The 26,324-nt window shown below is 33.4% G+C and overlaps 1 protein-coding gene across 4 annotated transcripts in view; it reads left to right on the top strand.

Moving 5' to 3' along the window:
* The window catches only part of LOC126826683 (ephrin type-B receptor 1-B), an 82,087-nt gene extending 66,113 nt beyond the window's left edge, over nucleotides 1–15,974 (top strand). For 3 of the 4 annotated variants that reach the window (XM_050555676.2, XM_050555680.2, XM_050555677.2), the window contains 12 exons: nucleotides 2,975–3,053; nucleotides 4,164–4,272; nucleotides 4,797–4,849; nucleotides 7,348–7,389; nucleotides 8,116–8,271; nucleotides 8,930–9,115; nucleotides 9,299–9,360; nucleotides 9,863–9,961; nucleotides 10,448–10,561; nucleotides 12,156–12,350; nucleotides 12,622–12,764; nucleotides 13,145–15,974. In XM_050555676.2, coding sequence (XP_050411633.1) covers nucleotides 2,975–3,053; nucleotides 4,164–4,272; nucleotides 4,797–4,849; nucleotides 7,348–7,389; nucleotides 8,116–8,271; nucleotides 8,930–9,115; nucleotides 9,299–9,360; nucleotides 9,863–9,961; nucleotides 10,448–10,561; nucleotides 12,156–12,350; nucleotides 12,622–12,764; nucleotides 13,145–13,415 — 1,509 coding nt within the window. In that variant the 3' untranslated portion in view covers nucleotides 13,416–15,974. The remainder of the gene's footprint in view (nucleotides 1–2,974; nucleotides 3,054–4,163; nucleotides 4,273–4,796; nucleotides 4,850–7,347; nucleotides 7,390–8,115; nucleotides 8,272–8,929; nucleotides 9,116–9,298; nucleotides 9,361–9,862; nucleotides 9,962–10,447; nucleotides 10,562–12,155; nucleotides 12,351–12,621; nucleotides 12,765–13,144) is intronic. The other variant, XM_050555678.2, reaches the window with a different exon arrangement.
* The last annotated feature ends 10,350 nt before the right edge of the window (nucleotides 15,975–26,324 follow it).

The raw sequence follows: 26,324 nt of genomic DNA on the forward strand, positions 1-26,324 counted from the left end.
TTGCCTGCAAATTAATTTTGCTAGTGTGTTGTATTAGAGAAAAATTGTACTTTACTTTGCAATAAATATGATTATGGAAATTCATGTCAGGTTTGAAGGAAGGAAAAGAGATAAAAAGAACTACGATGGTGTAAAATAGAGCAGAAATAAAATGTGATTCGATCAGGATAAAAATAAATTTCACTTAACATTGAATAATCAGAATAGTAATTTTATCCAATGTTGACTTTGCGTTTTTTTCTCTGCAAGGAGGTACTAGTAATGCAGCAAGACACAATCTAATTAGTTGTATCCTATTAGAGAGAGATTATTGAATTAGAAATATTGGCATTTCAGATACGACTGTTTGCCTTAAAGGAAGAAGAGATGTATAATTATCAATATGTGAATAGGTGGTGAAAAAAGCCTGCTAATCACCAGCTGTCAATACTCTAATGTCGCTTTTTTGCCTCTGTCAATTTATTCTTTTCATATCCAATATAAAGATGCATTATAAAGCATGCATGCATTTTACATTTTCCGTGAAAGAGAATTTTAATGTCACAATTGATCGCTGTGCTCTGAGCTAAGTTGTAGATTTATGATGCATGATGAAATCGGATCATAATACAAAGCTCATAACTGCTCGCTTGATGCTAACCAGAGACAGCAATTCTGTTGTGTGCTGTAAATGGGATGACTCAAAAATTTGGGAGCAAGTTATTAGCCAAAATTTTTGAAGAAATTTGGTAGAAATATTTAGAAGATTAGTAATGAATGAAATTTAAAAAAAAAAACCAAACAAAAAAACCAAGTTGGTTGCTGCAATTCAACCTTGACCTTAGATCTCTTTGAGTTTTGTTCCATTTAGATCAGCATTGCTCCAGGCACATGTTTCTGCTGATTGAAAATCAAAAAACGTTCAGGCAACCAGCTCTGCGATGAAAGTTCATGTTACTTTTTTTTTTTTCGTTTTTGATCATTTATAACAAAGTATTAACAATTTGAAGATGTAGATTGCATATTCGCTGATACTGAGTCGTGCGTGTAGTTGCATGTTTTGTCAAGACAGAAAAAAAAACCTGTAACAAAGAGAAGAACACATTTCCAGGAATACTGATGGATCTAGTAATTGATCTTGTATAAAGTTGTATGCAATGTCAGTCGGTTAAATTGCTTCAGTTCGGGTAAGGCTGTATTTATTGAATGTTTGTTGAAAACCAAATCACATTTATACCAATAATTGGAAGTTTTGCACAGAAAATCTTTGCCTTTTTTCATGGATGCGTTTTAAGTTAATCTGCAAGTAAACGTGATACCTGTTATTTGTGTAAATTTATGTCCTGATGAGAGGCAGACTCTGAACTCATTGAATAGATATACAAATACATATAGAAGCTAAGAATATTTTACTATAATTTATGGCAGTTAGAACTAATGCATGTCATTTCAGTGAAAAGTATCCTCTGCTTTTTTTTATCCACTTAGCAGCAGATGTGAATATCTTTTCATAAAGTTAGCATATTTCCTGCTATATATTAACCTAAATGGCAGGTTTATTGAAACAAGAAAATGCAGCAGGAGTCAAAGTCTTGGTCAACAGCCGAAGTGGCAGTATAATTTATGTAAACCGCCATTATGTTTATTCCCTACACTTCTGATCAACAGATGTGTTCATATTCTCAAAATAAAACAGAAATAAAAAAAACTTCTCAGTTCTTTTACTCTAAAATAGGATATTGACAATTGTTTATGAGCACAAAGAAAAAGTTGAAAGAGATGTTAGAGAATACAGGTCTAGCCAATAAGGTTTAAAAAAAGACTGATAGTTTTCTCATTAGCGTAAGGGGAACTGACAATGTAAGCCAACTCAGACCCCATTGAATGAATCAGCACGCCTGGTTTTTGCTTAATGATGAGTTTTGGATAAAATCTTTTTCTCGTTTAACATGTAGTCAGTATAGAGAGGTAGCTAGAGTAAATAGTGAATAGGTTGACGATTTCTACAGATCTGGTCTGCAATAGCTGATCACCAATCAAATCAACACGAACCAATAGTAAATTAGAGTTGTGAATCATTCTCCACCTCATTTATCACTGTGTTACAATACATTCAACCAAATACATTGTTTACGTTAACAATACATACACTTCCCATATTCAACTTCCAATACCACCCAAAGCATTTACTCGTAATTTGAATTGCAAAATTCGTACATTTAGAAAGAAAGTGGCTGGGCTTATTGAAGCAAGAGAGCTGTATGAATTGTATTTGATTGCAAAAGGTTCCCGTCTGTGGATGATGAATGTTTTCCTTCCGTTACGTCCGGCTAATCTCCCTTTAGGAATTGACCACTGTAAATTTTCTGTTTGACTGCCCTGAAAACATACAGTATTGAAATGGTGTCTATAAAAGTATCTTGAGAGTGTTGTCAGAGATAATATTCACTGTGCTCAATGCAGTATTTAGAAATCAAATCATTCTGGTGAAATTAATATCCCACTCTCGGCTTTTGTATGGCCTTCATTTGCCAACTCCATAATATGAGGACGTAATGACAATTTTATGGAGATTAGATTGCAAAAGTAAATAGCAGAGGAATTAGGCTCTGAAGACGTTCTAATCAAAAAGAGAAATTAGCTCAAATAAATGATTGAAAACATGCACCATTTTTTGCCAACTACTGTTATAGAGAAGTGGGCTATAAATGGGCTGCATTATAAAATAATTCCATGCATTATTCATGTTCCCAGTTGTATTCAAACCTTTTTTAAGCAGTCTGCATCATAATTGACCATAATCACATTTTGAACCAAATTGCTGTAACATAATGTGTCCATTGAATCTATGTTATTAATGAGAGATAGATATAGCCTTTTGATTCCAGAGTTCTGGTCGTTTTTCATAAACTTTTGAATGCCATCTCCATTATTAATATTTGATTTAGTTAGACTTTTGGCTGAATGTTCTAGTTTATGTTGTATTCAATTACAGGTACGAGGTCTTACAGACCAAGGATGGGGGATCTATAGTGAACCATTATCTGTATCAACTGGTAGTGGCGGAGAGTATGGTAAGGGTTTTTTCTCTCCCTTTTATACGCCTACATTAAAATGTGGTCGTATATTGTCGTCGCCCGCGTCCATCTGTCCGTCGGACCGGCGTCCACAAGCAAAGCTAAAGTTAATATCTGATTGACTTTAAATTTATACACAGTGTTTAAGGTCATGAGACAAAGAAGCCTATTGATTTTCAGCAATTTCCGTTAATTACTACCAGAGTTATCTTGTGGATGCACTAGAGGCCAAAGTTTTAATCTGATTGACTTCAGTGATTTCCTTTAATTACTACCAGAGTTATGGCCCTTGATCACTTCAAAAAATCTTGTGGACGCTCTAGAGGCTAAAGTTTATACACAGTGTTAAGGGTCCTGGGACGAAGATGTCTATTGATTTTCAGAGATTTCTGATAATTACTGCCAGAGTTATGGCCCTTGATCACTTCAAAAAAATTTGTGGATGCTCTAGAGGCCAAAGTTATCATCTGATTGACTTCAGATTGATACACATAGTTTAAGGTCTTGAGATGAACAAGTATATTGATTTTCAATGAATTTTGATAATTTGACCAACTAAATGTTTAATATACTAAATGTTAGCATGGGGCAGAACTTTATAAAAACCAAACAAATTCTAATGATTTTCTGATAATTACTTAATGAGTTGTTACGCTTAATCAGACTTTAGTTTATTATAAATGTTTCTTTACCGAAAAAAGTAAAAATATGCGACAACTCTTGTTGATTGCCCGGACGATTTAGCTGCTGTGTGCGTATGTTTAGTTGCCTGGCAACCTATCATTACAAATGTAGTACAATATAATAACCTGTCTGGATACTTATATCTCTGAATTCAATATCTATATCACTTACAGCTTAGAAACGATATCACATGAGGCTACGACTAATAAGCTCATATTGATTATTCAGCAACTGTGGTTGTAATTTATTATGACATCTTCTCAATATATCTTACACATATGACAAGCAATAAACAATATATCATTTTATATACATGCTTAAACTCCAATAACCTTTTGCTTTGGACCAAAATTATTAATCTAAATCGATGGCAAATTTAATTAGATTTAATTAGATTTTTTTGTTTCCTCTTTTTCTCTGTAGTGGACACTGAATTGAAGGATCCACCAATTGGAATCATTGCTGGTTCTATTGTTGCTGTCATTCTCTGTATGGCCATAGCAACCATCATGATTATTATTCTACTGAGAAGGTAAGCAGTGTCATTAGTTTCACGTCTGGGCCAATAGCCCTAGCAGAAATTGATTCTCGATGGTGTCGTGGTTGGGATTTTTATAGCTGTCTTGACACATTCATTAAAACAACTTGTTTATTTGTTGTGTGACGTGAATAATAAGGCATCTCGAAGACAATAGAGACAAATATTACCACGTTGTTAGTTTCTTCCATTGATTTCTATTCATCAAATTCACATACCATAATATTTTAAATCAAGGCCTACACATACATGATGGTAGCATTAATGTTCGACCTGCAATCAATTGAAGATTGAATGATCAATCATATGAAATTCAATAACTTACGATTATCATTAAGCAATAGAAATACATTACTGGCTAATGTTAAACCTGAAGAAAATTTCACAGCGGGAAAGAACAAGTTGATAAATATAACTATGCTTCAATAAATAAGTTTCTTAGATTATTATTATAAAGAAAGCAAATTATCTTTTGCTATTTCCAGAAATGCAAAAATGAGTTTTATATGTTGTTTCAGAAACAGACAAAATGGTAATGAAAAGAAAGAATGTGATACACCTTATGGCCACGGTAAGAATAGAAAAAAAACTCCTTTCAGCACTGTATTTTACATCTTTTTTTGGGAATGACTTTTATTTTTTAGTAACAATTTTCCACACTTTAAATATACTTATTTTGTTTGAAGTGAAATTAGTAGAATTGATCCTTATAGAAGAAATCTCACGCTTTATTAATTACTTAAAACATCAGAATCTTTTTCCAATTAACAACATGCACTAATTAATGATCATTGATTATTTCTTATAACACAAAAGACTGATATTTTGATAAGTAAAAGATATATAAGTAAATGAATATCAGTGATTTCTATATTTACCAATTACCATCATCAGAGTTTATAATTTCAATATGTTTTGTCAAGATTTACTTTACTTTGCTTATGTTATGGTTATTTGTCTGGAGTTTTTTTTGGTTTTTTTGATTATTTGGTTAAGTGGTTATTTTGTGCTTTAAGGAGCCAGATTCAGATTAGATTGTTGAAAACTTGTTTTTGACACACATGATTGATGTTTAATCATCATCACATCCATAATATCCGTCATAAACACTCTTTTCTCCAAATTACTATCAAATTAGCTCTGTGTTTTATTATTTGAAGGTCACTTTTTCAATAAGTTTTTCTCATTATTCAATTTATTAATGACATTTTTGTGAGTGGGTGATTTTGGCTGCGTTTCTGATTACATTAGGTGAGGCGATGTGTTGTGGTTAAGTTTTTCTACACGTGTTTCCATCATTAATTTTCAACTATAGAGTTATTAAAGCAGTATTGAAGTAGCGGGTGTCAGTTACTGAGTCACATGGTTGATGATTCTACTGGATGTAAACTAGAATCTGTCATTTTCACATATGGGTCTGGTGAAAACCTTAATACAGGACCCTCTATTGAAAATTGCAGACTTGTAAAATTTTGTTAGTCAGAAGTATTGTAAATTCTGACTCATCTAGCATTGTTTTCTGGCATTAATAAGTTGAACTATCTTTCTGTTTCTATTGATGAGGTATTGTCGACTGGTTGCTTGTTAATCTTTGTTCAAATAGAAACTGGCTTTTCAAGTCTTGTCGTGGGTAATAAATGTCATCTATTGACACCCGAACAGTAGAGTTATTGTCCAGACTGGAAGCCAAGTGAAACTTTTTGTGTGACAAATTATGAAAGTCACTTATCGGTTGCATCATGGAACAATTGTAATGAAGGTTGTGTCAATTATCACAAATGGTGTCAGTGATATTGGTGATGAATTTGGCTCCAAGTTGCCACCCTTTGTGTGAATTACCCAATATTAACATTCATATTTCTTTTGTTCTTACTTAACATCATTGCATGTCTAATCCTGCATGAAATTTCTCCACAATATTAATAAGATTTATGTCTTTCTAAAACCCGCTGTCGACCTTCTTTATTTTACCAGCGACGGCCTGCTTCAACTTTTTTCCGCTAACAATTCATTTTCATTGTCTTTTCTGCTAATCTGTCTGTTTTGTCTTCCAAATTGGAACCATTTATCTTAATATTTGACAGAGAAATGTAATTTCCTTTCGGATCAATTAACTTGTCCTCTAATTACTGATTGCACCACCATTTTACAACATAATAAATTCTTTTGCTCCACATTCAAAAATTTTCACATGCAAACATAAAGATGACATAAAAAGACAAAACAATTTTTGTTCAGATTTCATTAATACTTTGATCCCTTAATTCTGATAACGATTGCTGTAAAATTTATGAATAATACATCAATTTATCAATGCCATTTTATCTTGATTTAAATTAGATTAATGGCAGTTCTAATCCCTATATCAACATCATACTCTGTCAAGTACCGATAGCTTGCATGCATATGTTGCAAATATTTATTTGTTTTATTTATAATTTATGACTTTTGTTTTTTCCATTATGTATTTTTTTTAGAATTTATCTGTTATTATGTTAATTCTTTATTTATCTTTCATTATATATTCAAACATTAGTGTATACATCCACATTTGAATATCACTTCATATCATGCTCTTTTAGCTCACATGCAAATATTCTTCATTATCACGTTCACTTACAAGAATATTAAATACCTCCGAGAGATTACCATATAACGCCTGCTTGAAAAACATCACACATTTTCATGTCATTTTGAAGCTGTGGGTTTGGTTATTCGGTACTTATGACACTTCACGTCATCTTTGATTAGTGTAAATAGTGCACATTGATAATCTGAGATTAAATATAATTATGATTTCAATTTGTATTTAAGGAATCATTAATCTGAGTTACAGACAGTGTGTCTGTTCACAACATGATGTTAATAATCGCCAAATTGGCTGAAGAAATTTTATTTGATTTAGTCATACAACAAAGAAAATATGAAAATAGTCAAATTAATGTCTTGCATTGAACTGTTCTTCCTCTTGACTTTGAAAATCACTCTTAAGTGAATTTGATAATTAGAAATATAAGCTTTATGGCTTGCCTTTTTTTTTTATCATGGCCTTTGTTTTTTTTTTCTCAGTCCTCCATTATCCCCAGTTGGAGCCACATATCAATGGTGGATGTAAGTAGTTTTATTCTTCACCATTCATTGTTCTTTATCATGAAACGTTGAAACTAGAATCAGTTTACTCATTATACACCTATTTCTGTTATAGTGTATTAGCTCATGTTTCATCTAAAACTTGCTGCTTTTTGCTTAACAATATAATATATTCAATCATAATAGGATACAGCAACTCTAAAGTGCCAAATGTTTTTTTATGGTTGTCATTTGGAATTTGAAGGGCTACGAGTTAACCGGAGGATAGATTAATGAACAAATTGGCTACACTAGTCAAACATTTGTTATATAAATTCACAAAATAGTCATCCTGGATACTAATGTCTTTTAGAGGAGACATTGTGTTTTGTAGGTAATGTTTCAAATTTCAAGTCAGGGTTGTCTGTATAAAATTGGGTTGTCCAATATTTGATTCTAGTTTTTGACAGATATATAAAGAACATTTCTCTCTTTTTTTTAGTTCAGATTATTATCTTATGTATTTTTGTATCCTAGCTGTTCTTGTTGATTCTTCCTCTCAGCTTCAGAGTCCAGGGCTTTTTTGCTTTTGTGCATTTGTACTTTGTTGCACATGGTCTTAGACTAGTTTTGATTTGTTGCACTGCAAACTGCAAGGAGAACTAGAATAATCTAAAATATTCACCCGATTGGCCATGTCTTTAAACATTAAACTCTTCATAATCTGATACATTAGTGATATATAGATATTAAATATTTTCATTTCAGTAACAATGCCATTGTTCCCATCTCCTGGTTCTATACATAGTTCTGTCAGAACGTATATTGATCCGCACACTTATGAAGACCCTAATCAAGCTGTACGAGAATTTACCAGAGAAATTGATATATCACATATAACTATAGAATCTGTATTGGGTGGTGGTAAGTTGTTGTTTTGACTTTCTTTCACTATTAATTAAAGCTTTGCTATTAAATCTCTTCCCCAAGCAGTACATACCAATTGGATTATAATTTTTAACTTAATTAAATTATACCAAGAGGTTGACTTGCTAGTTATACTAAAAATAAATTGATTGTGGCAAATCTGTGGAAGAACGGTTAAAGATACATTAGTTAAGAGTTTTATAAAGAGTTGGCCATTCTTGCTATAATAATTCAAAAGTAGATGATAAAAAAAGAAAATGTTGAAAATTTCAGTCAAATTACTTTGTTCTGAACGGAATTATCACTTTGGGAAGTTTGGACTAGAAATAGGCATCAATTGTGTCTTCACTGTCTGTGAAAATTGGCGATTTTTTGATTGACAGACTGTTTAAATCCAAACTGTATCCAAGCCATCCGTGGCTCTACAGAGTTGATTTTGAGTTTGTCGTGTAAATAAAGGTCTAATTAATAATTTGTATAAAATCTGAAGCCTAAATAAAGACTTGCAATGGTCAGATTTAGCTCTTGCATAATGTATGTTTAAAGCTCCATTATCCATTACATGATGCATAAAGTTTATGTCCACTGTGTCCCCTGTTATATTTTAATGTTTGTATTTTATTTTCTGGAACTGTAGTAAATATTATAATTTTAGGTGAATTTGGTGATGTATGTAAAGGTAAATTACGGGTACCAGGGCGACCGGAAATGACTGTAGCCATTAAGACTTTAAAACCAGGAGCAACTGAAAAAAATCGTTTAGATTTTCTCACTGAAGCTAGTATTATGGGGCAGTTTGACGATCCTAATGTTATATTCTTAGAAGGTGTTATTACTAAAAGTAAGTGTACGTGCGATAGTGATATAAGAGAGGTAACTCTTGTTAATATCTTATCACAACTAAATCTGTAGTTAGGTTGCTATAAATGCTGCTAGCCTTCATAAGCTGTTTGTTTGATCCTATTTATATGTATGGAAAATTTGAAATTATTTTCTAATAAAATACCTTTTCTTCTCTTTTCAGACAACCCTATTATGATTGTTACTGAATTTATGGCCAACGGTTCTCTTGATACCTTCCTTAGGGTAAGTTACTGATATATAATTAGTAATTACATTAATTACATACTGACCTAATAATATCTTATTTGGAATTAGTTATTAGTCCACAATTAGTAACTGCTATTATAATCACATTTTGACCTAATAATATATACTAATTAGGGTAAGTTACTAAGATGCTATTAGTGATTACCATAATTAATCAGATATTGGACTAATAATTTCATATTTAAGGAATGTTGCTAAGATGTAATTAGTAATAAACATTATATAAATGACTTATAAACCTAGTGATATATTATTTAGGTTTTAACTTAAAAGTTGCTACGCTATGATTAGTAATAATCATTATATTAATTTTATATATCAACTCGATAATATATTATTTAGGTTTAGTTGCGAAGATATAATTATTAATTATAAATCAACTTAATAATGTATTTTTTTTTTTTTTTTTAATGAAAATTAACAAAGTGTTAAACATAACAAATCCTATATAAACAATATATTTATTCTGTTCTTGTAGAATAATGATGGGAAATTTACTATTATTCAATTAGTTGGTATGATGCGAGGTATTTCAGCTGGTATGAAATATTTATCAGAAATGGGTTATGTTCACAGGGTAAGTAGCATATGATTGATTATACATGGTTTTATTCTGGAAAGATCTTGGCAAGGCGTGGGTGGCTGAATCATCAATGGTCCAAAAATAGGGCACTGCAGATCATAGTCTTGCCTGTGGTGCAGGAAGGAGGGCCGGACAAGGAATAATGTTTTGTCATTTCGATGGGATATATAAAAAAAAGAGGTCCCATGAACCCTTGACAGTTGGAATTCAATATTTCTGTCTGAGTTACTGCTAATATGCCCATCTTCATTATCCCTGTTGAAGAAGGTAAAGAGTAGGATGTTAAACCTCATGGAGGGTATGGTCTTATCATTGTACAAAACATTGAAATGAGGAGTATGACCTCCTAATCATGATTTGTGTTCACTGGATAATAAAATGCATTTCTCTTTCTAGAGATTATTAGAATTAGTTATATTATTCAGAAAATTTCACAACTGATTTTGAATGCTACTTAATGATATGAAAAATTTCTTTTAGGATTTAGCTGCAAGAAATATTCTAGTTAATGAAAGTCTTGTTTGTAAAGTTGCTGATTTCGGTTTGTCAAGAGAAATAGAATCTGATAATACAGATGGTGCTTACACTACAAAGGTAAATTTTTCATTCAAGCATGTCTTGTTCCATGTTGTTCTAATTCTCCTATTATTATATTCCTAATGGTAATTAATATAACCTCTTTCAGAAATATAATCTTCTTTTATATTAGTTTGTGTCTTGATTAAAACTTCTTTTAACATATTTGTAGTAGCTATTTTATTATTTTCTCCTTTGGTTTAGTTCTATTTTTACTATCATATGGGCATGGTGAACACTAATTACTTATCTAATAACTAATATTAAACACTAAAATAAATCTTTAGTTTTGATTAACAAGGTAAGAAAACTAAAGGAATTTTATAAAGCAAACCATTTATTATCAACATCATTCCTTGAAATGGAAAATTTTGAATAATCGTTTGGAATCTGGAGATTTTGAAAAGGTAAGGTGAAATTAAAAGTTTTAACCTAAATATGAAACACTCTGGTTATGTTTCACATTGGCCATGTAGAAGAATTTTATCTGAAGACTTTTGGAGGGGGCTGGGTTAGAAACAGTAAAGTATGAAACAAAATTTAAAAAGTTTATGACTGAAGTGTATCAAATGAACATGGTATAGTATACAAAGACAATATAATTGAAAAATATGTTGACTGTCGGTAAGAATTTTAATATTAACAATTACTTTTATAAATCCAGTGCACGTATATATATATATATATATATATATATATATATATATATAATTGAAATTAAAGATGATAAAATAAAACTACATTTTTATGCTAACGTTTTCACCGCGATAGCAGCTATCGCGGTGAAAACGTTAGCATAAAAATGTAGTTTTATTTTGCCATCTTTAATTTCAATTATATATTACCAAAGAGCAGCTTTAATTAACTATTCTACTATATATATATATATAGGTATTTTAGTATTAGTAATAAATATTAATATATGTTGTGTGATATAATTAACATGCATGATGTAATTAGTAATTATAACATTGCATGGTATGTTTATTAATCAAAGACTTAACCTGTTATTATAACACCATCCTATTAATATATGATATTGATTGCATGATATTAATTTATAGTAAAAGCTTTCATAATCTTTCCCTAAATTGCTGTGTTATTAATTGCATGGAGTCTTTTTGTATACTGCGATATCTTTCAAAGAGGCATTAACACATTTCAAGTCAGGCACACATTTGTCAGGCACTATCCCCCAGTTGCCTGCAATTTTGGCCTGTACAGATTTGTCTTTTCTCAATGTTTTGATGATATTTATAATATATGTGAAAAGTTGAGAATGCCAGGTACTAGTTTATTAGTGCCAGGCATGTCCTCAGTTAAAACTACAATCCTTATTGCTTATATTTAATTAGTGATAATGCCTCTTTATTAACATATACATTTTTATAAAAACAATTGTTTTCATTCATTGATAAAATTAGCAAGAGACACTGGTTTTCTGAGAGTGCATAACAATATAAAAAGCTTTTAATATTTTGTGATTGAAATAAGATTATACATCAAATTATGATCTAAAGTAGTACAAATTATTGATTCAAAGGTTATCTGTTATCCTTAAAATGAAATAAATATTTGAGTTTTTGGTATAAAATTTATTGTTTGTTTATAGGGAGGTAAGATACCGGTACGATGGACAGCACCTGAAGCCATTGCTTTTAGAAAGTTTACATCATCTTCTGATGTATGGAGTTATGGTGTTGTCATGTGGGAAATAATGTCCTATGGTGAACGACCATATTGGAATTGGTCCAATCAAGATGTTATTAAGGCAGTAGAGAAAGGTTATAGACTTCCACCTCCCATGGTAAGCTAATATATTTTGAAATATGGTTTAAATTTGTCTTTCATAGGAATTTGTTTTCATTACAAAAGTGTATTGGAATTTATTTTCATTACAGAAGTATATCTAACAACACAAATTTGTTGTTTTAATATAGAATACATATAACATCTGCTTCCCAAATTATAATCATTCATCAATGTGAAGACAAGTTTTGGTCAAAACTTATTTGCTTCTGGTAAAATTAAAATTTATTGTATACATGTCAGTCATATATCTATCTTTTATTGTTCAGGATTGTCCAGAAGCAACACACCAATTAATGCTAGATTGCTGGCAGAGAGAAAGATCTCATAGACCAAAGTTTTACCACATTGTCAAAACTCTAGATAAACTTATTAGAGCACCTGAACTGCTGAGAAAAATGGCTAAGCCAAGGTGAGGAAGCAGTTATTATTACAAATGAAAGAATACACACTTGAATTAGTTTGCTCAGTTTTAGATTTATAAACTGTCAATGATATTGGATGAGCTTGTCGGTGGAATCTGATCAGTTTGCTTCATATTAAGTCTACAGATTCACTTCACATGTTCAAAGAGGCTTCCCGTCTGCATATGTCATCATGTCAAGCAAAGAGCAGACAGACTATCTATATATTATCTTTAGCAGAGAACTTACTGGTCAACCTAACTTTTCTCTTCAGATTTCTATTTCATATGGCTGCATAAAGTCAGCGCAATGTATTCAAAATGGAAAAATACTTTTATAATATTACATTTTTTTTTTTTAATTTAGATTTTTTTATTTTTTTTTTCAGACCCCACAATTTTATAGATCCCAATGTACCTGATATGACCCAGTTTACAACTGTTGAAGAATGGTTAATCTCTATAAAAATGGAACGATATATTGACAATTTTGTTCATGCAAACTATTTCACAATGGACCAAATATCTCGTGTTACAGTGAAAGATTTAATTAATCTCGGAATATCATTAGTAGGACATCAGAAAAAATTAATGAACAGTATACAAACATTACGTGCCCAAATTGCTGGAGCACAAATGTCCGAAGGATTTCTTGTATAGTTCGTAATCTGTGATTAGTTTTTACAGACATTTTGATTGGCCGAACAGCTGATCAGCTATATATTAGAGACCATGGTTGGATAATCAAGGTCATGTGATACAAAATTCCAAAGTCATATATTAATTATACAGTAGTGTCCTTAGCTAGGATTTGGATACTGTCGAACTGCTCACTCTAAATCTAGGTGTTGTGTTACAAGAGCTCAGTTTATCATATATTACGAAGTATTTGATTGGACGGTGGTTTATATGTATTGTGACTTTATTATCCTACAACCTCATAGACCACCTACCATGAGCACGTCTGTGACCAGGTTTTGAATATACAGAGAGAGAGAAAAAAAACGGTGTGGATAAAAGCCTGAAAATATTGTATGGAACTCATAAATGTATATAGGTAGTATTTATTGGGATTTTTTACCAGTTCAAAACTGTCTGGATCCAGACTATTTATAATAGATAAAGACTTAAAAATTACAAACTGGTTATAAAGAGTCTATAACCACGATAAAGGTATTCCTGCAGACACAATTATAGTGCAGAATCTCATATTGTGTTATGTTTAATATGGAAGGTATCCAACCGCAAGAGACGTTACATTATGCAAAGTGGAAGCAGCAATATTGTAGTGTACGCAATATATGCAGTGCTATTGAACAAGAGTTTTTAATGGCACCAGAAGGCTATATTATTACTGATATTGTATATTATTATTATTATTATCTTAGTATGTCAGCCAAACAGTGCTATGCCTTGAGCTATGCAAAGACTTGCAGTCATTATTGATAAAAACCTCACATAAAAAGCAATGGTTCCACATTGGCTAGTGGTACTACAAACACTATACAAGGGGACATGTTTGGTGATCTGGATGTTGCAGTTGTATGAAAGAACTCTTGCAGCCAAATATTTTACATGTAAATGTATCTTTTTATTGATGTAACAATTTATTTGGTGTACTTTTTTTTCGTAAAATAAGTTTTTAATTTTAAAAAAATATCTTTTTGTCTCAATTTGGTTAGATTTTATGTGAACTACTACAATATATTTAAAATATATGCTTAGTAGTCAGCCTTATAAAAAATTCTTTTACAACTGTTTATGAAATTGTAGTTTTAATTTAAATATTTCTCAAAATTTCTTAACTTGTGTTTTAAATTGATGCATTATTGACAATTCTGTTAGATTTTTTTTGATTTTTTTTGGCCCATGGATACGACTTTTTTAATTAAAATATGTATTTTGTATATATTGTGTGTCTTATTTTTGTACATATTAAAATAAGTGATATCTCATCTTCAACCAAATTAAAACATTATCACTCCCAACAAAAATACCATTTCTAAAGAATATTTCATTTAAACTTTAATATTACTTACAAAAAAATATACAATAATTAGGTCTCCATATTGTGTAATGTACTTAATAAAATCTCTTTCTTAAAATTAATTTCTTTATAAAAATGAAATTGTAGAATAAATTCCTATGAGATCTGGATTGGTTCCATAAAATTACTATTTATTCAATATAGTATTATTTCAAAAAGGTAGCACATTCTTAGTTAATAGCATAATGAACCAGACAATGTTTCTCACATTTATGACAACTAAATAGTATAAGGGGTGATAATAATATATGTAATAATGTAAATATACATGTATGTAAGGTGTGAATAGTGTTTATTTAGTGCGAGTGCTGTGTTTGAACGTTGGTCGAGTGGATGGGAGACATACATCTATTGTATTTAAAACAAAAATTTCTTTGTAACTGTTTTTCTTCACTTTTTTATAACTTAATGTCTCATCATGAATGTTCTTTAGAAAATTCAACTAGTGTTGATAGACTTTCTTTGAAGAGACACCATCTTGTTGTTATAACAAGCTAATCTAGAAAATTAACATTATATATACTTATATTCCTTCTTGATATTTTGAAGGAATTTACATATCATATAGTAAATAAATTAAATTAGAAAAACATAGAAATTTCTCTTGTATGTGTGGCTTATGTATAAAAAGTACTGCTAGATAGGTTTTACGTCTAAATTTCAACTCAATTTAAAATTTAATCCACAAAGACATTTTCGTATCTTTTGGCAGATTATCCTCATTTTAAATAAATATTTTCAAAAAATCTGAAATTTATTTGAAGAATTTAATTATACAATGATAATTTTATACATGGCATGTTAATTGTAAGCACTCTCCTCTCATTAGCTTTTTTTTTCTTCAAGAAAATGTTTATATTGTCATTCATCTTCTGAATGTGTTCATATCTCATCATTTATGTAAAATATATATTATGCTTTATACATATAATTATGTACAGAATTTTGTACTTAATAAATTTTTTTTGTTAAATTAATCTATAGATATGAAGATTGTATGAAACAAAATGATAAAATAGCATGTTTTTTTTTAGTCTACTAGTCGGGTAGACTTACCATCCAGAACAAACGAGCCACTAAAGTGATAGCAATAAATATGCACGTGGTCGTGTACTATACTTGTTATAACTTGTAATAAAAACAAAATAAAATGTATAAATTCCAAACATAAACTTTATCTCTTTATTTTCTTAGAATTCCCAGGTTTCAAATTCTAAGGAGGGGATAAAGAAAGATATTGTCAACTTCATATTCAAAGAAGCATAGGCATACAGGCCAATTTTTCTTGGGGGAGGGCTGTATCATTTTTGCCAGAAAAATGAACCTACAGGTACATAACTTTAGCACCCGATCAAAAATCAGTGAAGGTTGCTAAGAACTAGAATAATACACATTATTCATCACCATACTTAATTATTAATTATCATATGCAGTTTGAGAACTAGACACCCTGAATCCAAATACGAATTGTGTGATTTTCTGAAACTCTGAACTCCAGTTTGGAATTGCATCACCCCACCCAATGGTCAGTAAATGTCCCGGATTTCAGGCACTTCATGCTGTGGGATGGAATTTTTTTTAATGTTTTCTTTTACATCCACTAAAATTTTTATACGCCCACATTTTCATGTGGACGTATATTGTCGTCGCCCCTGTCTGTCCGTCCGTCCACAATTGTTTGTGAACACTCTACAGGTCACAATTTTTATCCGATTTCAGTTCCTTTCGATATTGACATGTATCGGACTGTAACTTCATGGATGATGGCCCCTGATTGTACGAAAAATCATGTTTTTAGCTTGTGAACACTGTAGAGGTCACAATTTTTATTCGATTTGGTTTAAAATATGAAGATCACAATAAAATCACCACGAAAGTTTCTGATAGATTGACAGGTTTTTTTTTTAACTTAATCGACTTTTGGCTAATGGTTTCTCATAAATATAGCCTTTTAACATAGACTGTTTGTCGTTAAAGGGGCTAAATGGAGGATTTGTACCTATAAATCGAAGTTTGAAACTTATGTTCTAATACACAAAATGTTCAATATTTCTATTGTATTTAATGTGTTACTTGCCCAGAATATACCTCAGAATGCATCACATTGAACCTTTGTTTTCTATCTCCGGCCTACACGAAAAGAATTAAATGTTACCGTAGTTTTGACATCAATGAAGTCAACACAATTTGACTAACAGTCGGTGTTTATTGCATATAAATATAAGAATATTTATATATTTATATCATGCCGCATAAACGTGTTTGTGGAGTGGACTAAGGGACATTACTCGATTTAATGACCATGTCACTAAACAGTGGGTTACGGTTGTGTTAAGTTCTGAATGTAGCAGAAAGAATATTTAGCCCAAGAGATTGATAGTGTGGACATTCAATTAAAAAGTGAAATTCGGTTTCTACTTTAAAGAGGGAACAGAGTGCACATAGTCTCATATCAGGGGGGACGTTCTTGTACCGGCCCTCTCTATTTCTAGTTTATGGGAACCCAATCGTAGTGCGGTCATAGCAGACTTTAAGTTTGTATTGTGTACACGAAGCAAATAATTAGCTGGATAGTCTATAGTAGGTTTTACAGTGCCATAAGTTCTAAGTTTTGAATTGCCAGAAATATATTCGGTTTTATAAATAGTATTGAATTTGCAAGGGAGATAAGTTGAACTGGTCCATGAGGGAGGATATTGCTGCTGACCATGATAATTTGGGATTGGATTTGCCTATTTCTACATCTTCCACATATGCGGCGGATAGTAACGAATTTGTACGTTTTATGTCGGGTGTATTTAATCTTTTATAAAATAGCAACATTCGTTGGTAAATATCAATTTGAATTGGGAAGATACCTAGTTCAGCCAATGATCCTATATGTTTGAAGATTTTTGGGGTTGGAGTAAAATGTATTTGCAAGTTTTTATTGTGATTTTATTATGCTCCACATAGTTCCATCTGTGTAAATTCACATTTCTGCTATTTACTATTTGCGACCCCCATTCATCACAGGCATACAGAGCTATTTGTTTCACTACTGCTTCATACAGTCTTATGAGTACTTCGGTTGGCAGGTGATCATCGGTGCACACTTTCTGACGGATACCAAACCATGCCCTCCTAGCCTTTTTACTTAATTCATTTATCGCACTTTTGAAGGATGCGTTATTCGTTATATAGACTCCCAAATATAGATATTCATCAGTAGTTTTGAGCAGTTGATTGTTAAAAAAGAATTTCACTTGGGATTTGTTTTTCAGACTTATCTTATTGTTATTAAAAAGCATCACTTTCGTTTTTGCAGAGTTAATATTAAGTTTCCAATCAGTGCAAAAAGAGTGGAGCGGTGTCTGATACTCTGAACCTTGATTCTTAAGTTGTGGGTCCCCTTCCCATGGTGGTGGGGGGGGGGGGTCTGACCAACTTTAGATGTCGCCAAAAACACTGCTTAAGAAGAACCCCGAGCCTTCCTTCCTCTCTTAAGAACAGCCCCTTGAGAGAGAAGTTAATTCGACTTCCGCGTACAACATTTAATTTTTTCGTTAAAAGTTTCACTATTGGTCTGCTAGAACACAACACTAACTTAAGAACGTGAAATCCCCTTCTATCCCGGATAAGAACAACAAAACGGGTGACCCATGGGTGAAATGACCAAAATGACGATTTAATTCGTCTCAGATGCCATCAAAAACACTGCTGAAGAAGACCCACCACCCATCCTTCCTCCTTTAAGAACACCCCCTTTACCCCCCCCCCCCCTCGTCCCACACCCCTTTAGACATAAGTTAATTCAAATTCCGCGTACAACATTAATTTTTTCGGCTTAGTACGGGTTTTATATAGCTCGGCTCTCGGAGAAGGGAGCTGATTTAGTTGATGACTCTAAAAGTCCCCGATGTCCATTCTGTTTCACCTAAATACAATCTATAGGATTTGTCATACTCATGATATTCCTAGCTCTTCCAGACATAGTGATATTTTCATTAAGGTCTCCACTGAATTGCTCTCGTACGGTGAAACCTTGATTTCAGAGTTCTTGAAACCCGTATTCGACAACTTTCTACACCACTGGATACATTCCTTTGATCAAGCAATAATGCCTGGAATCCACATATTTCACATGGGGGAAAAACTATTATGGGCAGATTCATGGTTTACCGATGGGAAATCCTTTATCCTCGCTGATTTCCGAAATTTGCATGATGTCACCAGAAGAAGGCACTCTAGCCGCTCCTTTACCGAGGGGAAATCCTTTATCCTCGCTGATTTCCGAAATTTACATGATGTCACCAGAAGAAGGCACTCTAACCGCTCCTTTTCAACCTATTTTCTTGTTCAGAAAGATGGATAACACCTTCGTCATGTTACAAAAAGAAGATGATATTGTTGTCCTACTGAATCACTTGAACAACCAACATCCAAGAATGAAATTCACATTGGAGAATGAAACTGCAGCCTCCCATTTCTTAATGAAATGGTAAGAAGAGATAACTCCAATGTCACCACCTCAGTGTACAGGAAACTAACACACATCAACCAACATATCTACTACAAATCTAATCGTCCAAATGCATAAAAAGCAGGCTTTATCACCAGGTTTACTAAAAGATCCAAAACCATTTTTGACCTCAAACCAAGCCTACCTTCCCGAAAGGCGGTGTCTACCAAATTAAGATCGTGACTGCGAGAACACCATGCAGAAGGTGCTATGGCTTCAATCCACGAGCTTCCATTGGAGTATCGACGTGTTCAGTGAAATGATCTTAACAAAACATATCCATTACTCTCAAATAGACATTATTTTAAATAAAATAATCCAAACAAAAATGAAAAATTCACCTAAAAGTGAGATTCGAACCACCAACCGCATGATTGCTCCCGATCCACCCCCTCACCGAGTTGCTTGTCCCAGGGCCCCAATGTCCATGTCGAGGGCCCTGTTCAGGGGATTGCCCAGGGCCTCTCTTATTCTAAATCCGGCCCTGAAGGTGTAGCTGACGGCGCTCGAGAACCGTAGCTACCATGCTACACTGTTCAACGTCGCCCACTTCGACGCAAAGCTGCGTTGCCGTTAAAATTTAAGCTTCCACATTTTTGTATTGCAGAATTGTAGAAATCAGTGGATGTGTCCCAAAATGAATAGTGGAAATATTCTCTGAAATTGAACATATTGTAGCCATTTTCGGTGACCTGTTGGAAAATAAAACCTTAAAGAGACAATACAACAAATATGTTAAAGGGACAATACGACAATACATACAAAATATACAATAAATGCAAATATACACTTATATACAGTACCACATTGTACAAATGATGGCTATGGATATGATGAACCTGTATAATTTGCAAAAACATGTACCACAAAGGCTTATGTTTTATTCCGGTCATTCTGTACACCTATTGATACTATGTGCACTTCAAAACCATCCAAAGAAATTCTACTCGCGACCATGAAAGAAAAAGTTACAGTGTGTCTTTTTCTGTACTACAGTGACAATGTGAACATGGTACCCTAAAACAAGTCCACAAAAAATTAGTATGGACTGGTTTTTTGGGGTTTTTTTTTCAAATTAGTACTGGGGTGGAAGTTGACCACCCGCTTTATTAGATAGGGTCAAAATAGGTTGCTATTGCACCATAGAATGCAATCTATGTTTAAAAAGGGCGATAAATACACATGTGAAAACCAAAATTTTACCCATAAAATAACTATTTCCAGTACAGTCCTTTATAGCGAGATCAGGTTGTAACCACTTCAGCATATCACCTCTTGCCCCTAGGCTGTGTCATACGATAAGTTTGATCAAAAACTTCCGACCCCCTATCTTAGCACATTTTGCGATTTTTGCCTAGTCTTCTCGCGGATACACTCTTAACTGTAGATGTAAAGAATATTACATTGGTGAATTCAAACGACCCTAGTCCGCCGAAATAAGGAGCATCCAAAGCCTCCACCAATGTCTTTTCTAGCTCCCTTACTATAATCTTACCTAATGCTCCTTTAAATTTAAAAAAAAACAAACAAAAAAACAGAATTGAGTTAAACGTTTCGTCGACACATTACCTCGGTCATTTTGGGACAACCCCACTGGCTTTTGAGTCCATTAGTACAGACTGCTTTATTCGACTCGGGGATATAGAGTTCCTATATCTTGATAATACATTTATAGGTCTAACATTTAATTGATAGTTTTTGAGATATTGACTGCTGTTTTCTGATTGGTCGACCTTGACCTTTGACCTCGTGCTAAAAATATTCCCTGAACGAACATGATAGGTCATTTTTTTCTGGAGTACCTACGGACCCCACCTGAGCACCTTTCATTTGAGACCAAGTTTGCTTTGATGAGACTTTTTTCCAGGAAATAATCTAAATCCGACAGACTATACACTAGTTTAATACCAGTGTTAGCTCTGATGAAAAAAATAAACACTATACCTAAAACCAGTGTTAGCTCTGGTGGAAAATATAAAATAAACATTATAACACTAGTGTCAGTTTTAAATATTCCACCTTTTGTTTCCTGTCCTGGCGCAGATTCAACTCTTTTCTGATCACTGTCATGTTGCAGATGTAAACAATTGGGATCTATACAAGGTGTTCGATCCCTGCATTGGCCGAGAATGTTCTTCCAGATTTTCCGGCGTGGTCCCCCCTTGTCTGTGATGCAGGACGGAGGGCCTGACAAGGACAGATGTCTAGTCCTTCGGATGAGACGAAAAACCGAGGTCCCGTGTATATATTGGAATGCACGTAAAAGATCCCCTGTCCGATACAAGAGTAGGCGATAGTGCCGCTGCCCGGGCAAAATTTCCCTCATAGCACACTGTATGGCGCATGCCCGTCTTCATTAGCCCAGTATAGGAGCAGAACAGTAGGACGTTAAACCCTATTTCATTTCATGTCTTCATTAGCCCAGTCGGAGCAGAACAGTGGGACGTTAAACCCCATTTCATTTCATTTCTGATGCAGTTTTGTCATTGAAGTGGGGGAGCCACCACTTAAGATCTTTTTAGGGTGTCTCACCACTCCTCTCAGATCTACAATATATTGAAGGTTCAGGGCATTACACGATTTACCAAAAAAAGAAAGCATCTCTAGCATAAGATAGTTGTTGTACTTTAACAACTATACTATCAATATACAATACTGAAAACATAATTCTGCCATCGGCCAAATGGATTGGACCTCTAAGGTTGGCAAATTCAATATGTTGAGGAATTTTATGAATCTGTTCGAAATATCAAACAAAAAATCAACAATTTCGTGTGTACATAAATGACAAGCACTCCCTGCAATCCCAAATGCAAGGGATGGCTGACTATAATTAAAAACACTTCTAACCGCTTTCGGGAAGTTAAGTAACTGGGGTCTATGTTGAATGTCTTGTGTCTGTATGTATTATATTCAATAGACAGTTCATCTATTAGATAGTTGTTATTCAGTCGAAATTTCCTTTCTGGAATTTCTCGTAAATCAGTAGGTCAGCGATCAACATTTTATTATTATTATTATATAAAACACAAATTTATATGGAAAACAATCACTGGGTTTATTTCACACTACGTTTCAACAAGTTCATCTTGTCGTTCTCAAGTAGTGTGAAATAAACCCAGTGATTGTTTTCCATATAAATTTGTGTTTTATATCATATTATTATGTTCAATTACTAAATGCCGTCTAAGAATTTCATTATTATTATTCATCTTCTATAGCGCTTCACCCGACAATATGACATTTTCCCCCCGACACCACTACATTAAAAATGTCATAATGTCGCGTAAAAATGTCGTATTGTCGGGTTAAAATGTCGTGATGTCGGGTTGTCGTGGTGTCGGGTTATCAGCCATATTCCTCTCAATACTATGATTATGTACACTGAAAGTTCCCCGGGATTTTGCAGCGTCGTGTAGATGGGAGTGGGAGTTGGAATTCGATATAAGAGTTACACAAGTGCTACACTGATCAACTGGTGTTAAACACTACACCACCTTAACCCAGGACTTGAATTGACCCAGTGGGTTAAGGTGCTGTGGGATTTAACTCTAGTTAGATCAGTGCAGCACTGGTGTAACTCTTTTATCGAATTCCAACTCCCACTCCCATCTACACGCGGGACCTCAGTTTTTCATACCATCCCAACGACTAGACAGCTGTCTTTGTCATGCCCTCCGTGCTGCACTATACTGACAAGGGGAAACAACGCCGGAAAATCTGGATGAACTTTCTCGGCCAACACTTACTCATTAACCACCGTGGCTCCACCTTATTGAGGACTTATGGCTAATATGCATCAACCTTACTGGTTAGGGTCTGTATGCAATTAATAATCTTGTCAAGCTTCCAATTCGTTCGCATCTGCGATGATGGTGATCAGAATAGATTTGAATGTGTTAAATCAGGGGACAAACACAAAGGTTGAGCATTTAAAATAAAACTAGTGTTTTTTATTAATTTTTTTTCTAGTGTATATACTAGTGTATATACTGGTGTAAACGCTAATGTTAAATTAAGAGGCCCAGGTTAAGGCATAAAAAAGAACACCAGTTATACGCCACTACAACACAATCTTAACCCGGGAGGGGGGTGTTGGATGGCTGAATGGTTAGCGTTCGCGCGCGCTGTATCATAAAGTCTGTCATTGAGCCGACTGGCGTGGTTTCGAATCCCCGGTTGTACGTGGCAAGGAGTAGGGTCGCCTGTCCAACCTCGTGTGTCGAGTGGACGTTAAACCCCATTTTTCTCTCTCTCTCTCTTAACCCGGGACTTGAATTGACCTACATCTTCTCTCGGATCCCAGTTTCCCGTGTAAATGCGGGCACTTGCTGCAATAGAAATGCCGACCACGGTTTATGGTCGGTCGAAAACTACATTATCACAAAAAAAGTCCCAGTCCGAAATCCGTGCCCAAATGAGTCAAATTAAAAAAAAAATCAAAAATGATCGCCATTTATCAAAATATACGTTTTCGGGGTAACTGAATCCATTTCCATATACACTTTTGTGCTAAGTGTTACCGCCGAGTCAATATTGGGGGTTACTCAAGATGGCGGTCAGTTTTGGCGGGAAAATTCGAATCTTACATAAGACAAAAGTTTGGTGTCAAAATATACGTTTTCGAGGTAGCTGAATCCATTTTAGATATTTTAGTGGTTAAGTGATTCCTCTGTGTTTAATTAATCCATTAGTTCTATGTTTGCCCTGCCGTAATTGTTAAATTTTGATTCAATGCTAAACATTTTTCGTACAATTAAGGGCAATAATTCAGGAAGTTACGATTCGATATGCGCGAATATCGACAGGAAACAAGATCTTTGGGTTATAAAGATATATTTCAAGTTTCATCAACCTTGATATACCATATATTTACACTATTTGCGTACAAGGGGCGGCCATTTTGTCCGGCAAGTTTGGTCCGATTTTCACGAAATTAGAACACAGCCATCATTGGGATGTAACGGTGATATATTCAAACGATTTGTTATATACCGGATACAAATTGTTACCTCTAGAGTAACCACAAGCTAAAAACGTGATTTTTCGTACAATCAAGGGCTATAATTCAGGAAGTTACGATCCGATATGCGCGAATGTTGAAAGGGACCAAGATCTTTGTGTTATAAACAAGTATTTCAAATTTCATCAAAATCGGTTCTAAATTATGACCTCTTGCGGGTCCACAACATTGTTATACCATATTTTTACACTATTTGCGTACGCGGGGCGGCCATTTTGTTCGGCAATTTTGGTCAGATTTTCACGAAATTCGAACTCAGACGTCATTACAGTGTTACGGTGATATATTCAAGAACTTATTTTTTAAATCGGATAATAATTGTGACCTCTAGAGGAACCACAAGCTAAAAACAAGATTTTTCGTCCAATCAGGGCCATAAATCAGGAAGTTACGATCCGATATGCGCAAATATCAAAAGGAACCAAGATCTTTGTTTTATAAACATGCATTTCAAGTTTCATCAAAATCACATGAAAATTGTGACCTCTAGAGTGTACAAAAGCTAAAAACGTGATTTTTCGTACAATCAGGGGCCATAATTCATGAAGTTATGGTCAGATGTATGCCAATATCGAAAGGAACCGGGATCTTTGGGAGATAAATCGTCAAAATTGAATAAAAATTGTGACCTCTATATATAGAGTGTCCACAAACAAATTGTGGACGGACGTCCGGACGGACAGGGGCGACGACAATATACGTCCACATGAAAATGTGGGTGTATAAAAATTGAACACAGCAGAAAGTCTGTGGATTCATAGACTTGATTCAGTTTGGCCTAACGGTTTAAATGTGTTAAATCCAGGAGGTTTCAAAATCAATCATAATCATGCATAATTTTCCTTACTTGTAAAATTTTACCTTTATTATTATAAGCTAACCTTTCATGTTATGTATCTAGCTCCATAATGTCATAACTTCCTATGATGTTATAACTGACTTCCAGTCATTTTGTATTTAGTTCTTAATCCCTGAAGGAGTTTATATTTTTACTGACGAAACGTTGGATAAAGGGATGTTTTTTTTGATATTGTATTCTATTAATTATTGTATATCAACTTATCTGAATATCAAATGCATCATTTTGACTTAGTCAAAATTGACCCTATCAAACCGTCTGTAATTGGTTTGTGTTACCTGTTTCTATTGATTGGAAGTCTTTCATATCAGGGGCACTTTACAAAGCACTCATAAACAAACAAGACGATTATGGACATGTTAACAGATACAGTTAAAAGCTTGTTTAAATAAATGTGTTTATATTGTTTTTTAAAAGAATATAGAGATGTGCAACATCTAAAACTAAATGGTAGAATATTCCATAAACAGGGGCTTGAGGTTTGAACCCCAAAAGAGCGCTGGTTGAACAGTTTTGGGCTCCAAAAGTAGGCCTATATAGTTTATCTATACATGTATATAATATATCATTATTTTAAAGATGTCCATGTGCTTTGGAAATATACCAAGTTCTGATTATACGCATCATATATATTATATTAGTAATTTTCATAGGTTGGGACAGTATTGATTTACATATTTTGTTAGTGATTTTGTTTTTATCAAATATATATATTCCATTTTTGAATAATTCAATTATTTACTGTGGGTTATAGATTTCCATTCCCCAGATATCATAAGCATTTATGATTTGTTTTACCACAGAGTTCTATCATTTATATATTTATGTCGGTAAGGCACCTTCGGTGAACAGCTTATGACACAATGAAAACCAGGCACGTGGTGTCTTTTCCCGCAGATCTGTTCCTGTAATTTTAAAGGTGGCATTGTTATTGATAAATACTTCCAGATGATAAGGTATGAATTAGTGGAATTTAACAAATCATGCCCAAAATAGAAATGGATTTGGGGTTCAGGTTATCAGTTGTTTGTAAAAATCATGGTTTGAATTTTTCGGGGTCTAGATTTAATTTTCAGCACAATATTGATTTAAAATATTGAAACTATTTACTGGATAATGTGGATATTAAAATCAAATTA

The sequence above is a fragment of the Patella vulgata genome, chromosome 7, assembly GCF_932274485.2.
Source record: "Patella vulgata chromosome 7, xgPatVulg1.2, whole genome shotgun sequence".
In the NCBI taxonomy this organism is placed as follows: Eukaryota; Metazoa; Mollusca; class Gastropoda; family Patellidae; genus Patella; species Patella vulgata.